Source organism: Hemibagrus wyckioides, linkage group LG23 (assembly GCF_019097595.1).
Source record: "Hemibagrus wyckioides isolate EC202008001 linkage group LG23, SWU_Hwy_1.0, whole genome shotgun sequence".
NCBI lineage: Eukaryota > Metazoa > Chordata > Actinopteri > Siluriformes > Bagridae > Hemibagrus > Hemibagrus wyckioides.
In genome coordinates, this window is record NC_080732.1 from 12,930,235 (window position 1) to 12,936,849 (window position 6,615).

Here is a 6,615-nt window from a genome sequence, read left to right on the forward strand (position 1 = left end):
GACAATAAATACATTTAAATGGACAATAAATACATAGACCTGGACAATAAATCAATTTAAATGGACAATAAATAAATTTAAATGGACAATAAATACACAGAACTGGACAATAAATACACAGAACTGGACGATAAATACACAGAACTGGACAATAAATACACAAACAGACAATAAATACACAGGACAGGACAATAAATACACAGGACTGGACAATAAATACACAGAACAGGACAATAAATACACAGAACTGGACAATAAATACACAGAACTGGACGATAAATACACAGAACTGGACAATAAATACACAGAACAGGACAATAAATACACAGAACTGGACGATAAATACACAGAACTGGACAATAAATACACAGAACAGGACAATAAATACACAGAACTGGACAATAAGTACACAGAACTGGACAATAAATTCACAGGACAATAAATACGCAGAACAGGACAATAAATACACAGGACAGGAAAATAAATACACAGGACAGGAAAATAAATACACAGAACTGGACAATAAATACACAGGACTGGACAATACATACACAGAACAGGACAATAAATACACAGAACTGGACAATAAATACACAGGACTGGACAATAAATACACAGAACAGGACAATAAATACACAGGACAGGACAATAAATACACAGAACAGGACAATAAATACACAGGACTGGACAATAAATACACAGAACTGGACAATAAATACACAGGACTGGACAATAAATACACAGGACTGGACAATAAATACACAGAACAGGACAATAAATACACAGGACTGGACAATAAATACACAGAACTGGACAATAAATACACAGGACTGGACAATAAATACACAGGACTGGACAATAAATACACAGAACAGGACAATAAATACACAGGACTGGACAATAAATACACAGAACAGGACAATAAATACACAGGACTGGACAATAAGTACATAGGACAGGACAATAAATACACAGAACTGGACAATAAATACACAGGACAGGAAAATAAATACACAAAACTAGACAATAAATACACAAAACTAGACAATAAATACACAGAACTGGACAATAAATACATAAATAGACAATAAATACACAGGACAGGACAATAAATACAAAAACATGGACAATAAATACACAGAACTGGACAATAAATACACAGGACTGGACAATAAATACACAGAACAGGACAATAAATACACAGGACTGGACAATAAATACACAGGACTGGACAATAAATACACAGGACTGGACAATAAATACACAGAACTGGACAATAAATACACAGGACTGGACAATAAGTACATAGGACAGGACAATAAATACACAGAACTGGACAATAAATACACAGGACAGGAAAATAAATACACAAAACTAGACAATAAATACACAAAACTAGACAATAAATACACAGAACTGGACAATAAATACACAGGACAGGAAAATAAATACACAAAACTAGACAATAAATACACAAAACTAGACAATAAATACACAGAACTGGACAATAAATACATAAATAGACAATAAATACACAGGACAGGACAATAAATACAAAAACATGGACAATAAATACACAGAACTGGGCAATAAATACATAGAACTGGGCAATAAATACATAGAACTGGACAATAGATACACAGGACAGGACAATAAATACACAAAACCTGACAATAAATACACAGGACTGGACAATAAATACACAAATAGACAATACATACAAGAACATGGACAATAAGTACACTGAACTGGACAATAAATAAATATATAGATAATAATAAATAAGAGATGTGTGCTGAACCTTGATACTGAGCCGAAGTGATGTGATGTGAAGTGATGTGAAGTGATGTGAAGTGATGTGAAGTGATCTCGTGTGTAATACGATTTAAAAAATTGTTCTTCATGTTCATTACAGGATTTAGGGCCAATCCCATGCAGTGTAATATTGAAAAATTCATTTTGCTATTGCTGAGCTTCCGTCAACATTTCAAACGAGTCGTTCTGACACAGATAGAATATAAAGGTTAAGAGGACGCGACAATTGTTTTAGCCGCATTTCAATTTGCGCTGGATCGTAGCGGCTGATCAGATTAGTGTCTGACACCATCGGAGACTGGTTAACATAATGGATGGTTTTGTGTATGAATACTGCATCAGGCTGATTAACATGTGGAGATTTGCTAGGGCTCATTTATCTGGCTGTCTGATTTGCAGTGTGATTAAACAACACTGTCAGCTTCTTACTGCCAAGAGAGAGAGAGAGAAATAAAGGGGGAAAGAGAGAGAGAGTGAGAGTGAGAGTGGAGAGAGAGAGAGAGAGAGAGAGAGAGAGAGAAATAAAGGGGGAAAGAGAGAGAGTGAAAGAGAGAGACAGAGAGAGAGAGACAGGGAGAGAGAGTGAAAGAGAGAAAGACAGAGAGAGATAGAGAGAGAGAGAGTGAGAGAGATAGAGAGAGAGAAAAAAGCAAGAGAGACAGAGAGTGAGAGATAGAGAAATAAAGGGGGAGAGAGAGAGAGAGAGAGAGAGAGTAGGGGAGAGAGAAGGGGAGAGAGAGAGACTGAGAGAGGGAGACAGGGAGAGAGAGTGAAAGAGAGAGACCGAGAGAGTGGAGAGAGAGAGAGTGTAGAAAGAGAGAGAGAGAGAGAGAGAGAGAGAGAGAGAGAGACTGACAAAAAAGAAAGGGAGATTTGCTCTATTAATTGGGCAGTGTTCAACTGCTTCTTCATGTGACATTTAGAATCTGTCAGCATGCAGGATGAGTGAATACACACACACACACACATATGCACACACAAATATTCTGTCTAAACACACACACACACACACACACACAGGAATTAGATTTTTTCTTTCTCCTTTTCTGCCTTCTCTTTTCCTTTATCCTTTATGATTGATGTAAAATACTTCAATATTTAATAATGAGATGAACGATGATGAACACTGAGAGTATCAAAATCCCACAATAATTACAATGTCATTATAATATTAGAATTATGATATAATATTAGAATATAATGCCATGTGCAAGATCATATTATAATGTGTGATATGTTCTTCTTCCCTAGCACCTTTTTTGTACTTTGAATACATTTTGTATAAATAGAATATTTCATTTATATTTTCATTCTTTTCATCTTATCTTATTAAGTTTAATATCTTCTGGAATGTATTTATCTGGTTTTATTTGTTTTGAGGATGTCCTAAAGTGTTTTATTCCACTTCACCCACAGCAGTTTGTCAACGATTATAATGTATGATTTATTAATGAACAACAAATCAATATTCAATATTCTTAAACATTTTGTCATTACATTTAACGTTTGCTCCGTTATCACTTATGTCCTAGCAGCTAAAAACAGTCATCCCCTCACCAGTCTCTCTTTCTGCCTGTACTTCAAAAGAAAGCTCCTCTACCATCTTACATTAAATACAAAGGACAATAAATACACAGAACTGGACAATAGATACACAGGACAGGACAAGAAATACATAGAACTGGACAATAAATACACAGGACAATAAATACACAGAACTGGACAGTAAATACACAGGACAATAAATACACAGAACTGGACAATACATACACAGGACAGGACAATAAATACACAGGACTGGACAATAAATAAACAGGACAATAAATAAACAGGACAGGACAATAAATACACAGGACAATAAATACACAGAACAGGACAATAAATATACAGGACTGGACAATAAATACACAGAACTGGACAATAAATATACAGGACTGGACAATAAATACACAGAACTGGACAATAAATACACAGAACTGGACAATAAATATACAGGACTGGACAATAAATACACAGAACTGGACAATAAATACACAGAACTGGACAATAAATACACAGGACAGGACAATAAATACACAGAACTGGACAATAAATACACAGGACAGGACATTAAATCTAATAAATTTATTAATAAATTTAACAATAAATTTAACTTTTGAAACTTCCTGTTTCAAAAGAAAGTTCTTCTACGTTAAAGACTTTCCCTTATTGGAAAACGTCCATAAATTTTAAACATCTCCTTACAGAAAGTTTCAACATCTTAAGCATGCATCATTATGCATTTTTTTTTGTTGTTTTTTGTTGTGAATCTTTCTGGCCGATTAAAGACACTGCAAAATGAATGGAGAATCAGATGACCAAGAGCCAGGGTGTAGTCAAAGAGACAACCTGGACAATCCACAGTCTAAACACACATCGACTTTAAATAATTTCAATTTAAATAACACTTAAGGCTAAAATAAAAGAAGAACAGAAAAACATGAACACCTCAGGATAAAGTATTTTTCATCACATAATCACAGAAAAATAGACACACAGTTATTATTAGCGTTACTGTGCAATTCATGTCCATGTGAATGAGCGGTTACCATAGAAACAGTGATATAATAATGTATGCAAGAGGATTAATGTAATTTTATTTACAGGTTAAAATATTATCAGCTCCTGTTATAGAAAATTATTGAACACCTTCTGACCAATCAGAATTGAGAATTCAACAACACTGTGTCTATTCAAGAAACTCTTGTATTTTTATTTTTTAGATTCTGAGGCATCAAAATGTGATCTCATTGTCATTAAGATTTCTCCTTAAACAGCTCTATTAATATAAATTTGTTTGATCTGATGTTCCTGTAGGAAGAGGGAAGAGGAGCGCAGGCGCGAAGCCGAACAGCAGCTCTCGTTGGCTGGAGCTCAGCAGCCTCAGATCTCATTGGTCCAGGTTGGAAGTGAGAGGCCACCGTTGGCTGCTACGGATCTCAGCGGCGAGATTAAAGACATGAAGCTTAAAGGTCACAAACATCGAAAATCATCAAAGGCACATCGAAGCCAGTCGCATGACAGGACTGAGAAAAAGACCAAAAAGCCAAAAGAGCCAGGTGAGCTGATGGGATACGTTACTCTCACAATATATCCACTTTGTTTCTGTATATGTAACCATCTTCAAAAAATGTTTTCAGAGCACAGGGCTGAAACTCCAGACACCTCTGCTTTAAACCTGCCCATGACCTCTCAGTGCGCAGACAGATCAGACACCAGGACAGATGTGTGTGTGAGCGGCGTGTATACGTCTGAGGAGTGTGTAACCAGGCCAGAGCGTCATTCTCCAGCAGGGTCCAGCAGGCCGGGCAGTGCCAGACACACACACCCTGCTCATTCAAGACCCAGGACTTCAGGTCGCACTCCAGGTCAGGCTTCAGAACTGGTAAAAGGGGTTACAGTGTTGCTTATTAGGGTATATATTTTTCATTTCAAGCTCAGTTATTATATATAATAATCTACTGGTCCATTCCTAGTTGTGTGTGTGCATGATGTGTTTGAAGTGTTAAATAAAGTGGTCATTTTTGCTCATAATTCAACACAGAGTCTAAGACAAGCCATCCAGCTGTGGCGTCTCCTCCTGCAGCTGTCGCTCAATCCAGCAGCTTCGCCTCGGTTCCGATCCAAGCCGGACGGGAGAAGAGCAGAACGAGGGAGCCACGGGCCGAGGGAGAAAAAGAGAAGCCGGCCAGACCAAGGAGAGAGAAGGAGCGTAGGACTGAGAGAGAGGAGGAGAAGTGCTCGAGGACTGAAAGAGAGGCAGAACGCTTTTCGGAGAGAGAAAGAGAGAGAGGTTGGAGCAAAGAGGTCGAGAAGGGAAAACGAACGGAAAAAGAGAAGGAGCACAGAAGAAAGAGTCTCCGCAGAAGGAACCAAGCGGCGAGAGTAATACAGACAGCGTGGAGGAGGTACTAACATTTTATTTCCATATTTGTTTATACACAATCTGTCTATAAACTTTAATGAAAGTTAAACAGGGACAGTTGAAAGATCTAACACAGAAAAATAACGCTGGTTGGAGACGGTGGGTATAATGGTAGTGCCCATATGTCGCCCACATGTGGCCGCTCTAACTGTGGTCTGGCTCCCTGCCCACCTGCATACTAACACTTCACTGGGGGAGTTTTTGACTTGGCATGGCGTGTGTGTGTGTGTGTGTGGAGAATAGTTTGGTTAAGAGCGGCTAAAAGTTCATGCTGCTGAGCTAAGCTGTACTTTGCTAATGGCTTTATCAAAATAATGGGTTACAGAGACTCCCTTAATAACACAAAAACACACATGCACTCTTAAAAAAAGCTGGGTTTCTTTGATGAACACTGGGGATGTTGCGGTAAACTGTGTACCATGCTATTAAGTCGTTTTGACTATTGCACCATAAACAGCTGAAATTTTCATTCAGACCTTTTCATTGTCCGCGGGCCAAAAGAACGTGGTCTGTCTGTCACTTAACTCGGCATCCGAAATACAGGGTCCGCTATCGGTCGGGCGTTTATTAGGTGTATCTCGGGGTGCGTGTGACGTCCGATATCGTACACATTGTACACGTGGAACTCGTGTATGCATGCTAACGTATGAATTTGTAAGGCTGTAAACTCACTGTTTCCTAATTGAGCACTCGAGCTGCTTTTGATTTTAACAGCTCAGACACAAAGTTGCCACATCAACATTAGCTTTAATTTGCAGACAGTAGCATTGTCTGGGTGACCTATTGCGCCACCGAATCAACAGCGTGCCCGTTTCCAGTTACGGCTCCTGTTGAGA

At 38.1% G+C, this 6,615-nt stretch overlaps 1 protein-coding gene across 2 annotated transcripts in view; it reads left to right on the forward strand.

Annotated features, from left to right (window-relative positions):
• Positions 1-6,615, forward strand: part of invs (inversin) — a 47,743-nt gene that overhangs the window by 32,890 nt on the left and 8,238 nt on the right. For both annotated transcript variants that reach the window (XM_058376632.1, XM_058376633.1), the window contains exons 14-16: positions 4,672-4,913; positions 4,995-5,222; positions 5,399-5,762. In XM_058376632.1, the coding sequence (XP_058232615.1) occupies positions 4,672-4,913; positions 4,995-5,222; positions 5,399-5,762 (834 nt within the window). The remainder of the gene's footprint in view (positions 1-4,671; positions 4,914-4,994; positions 5,223-5,398; positions 5,763-6,615) is intronic.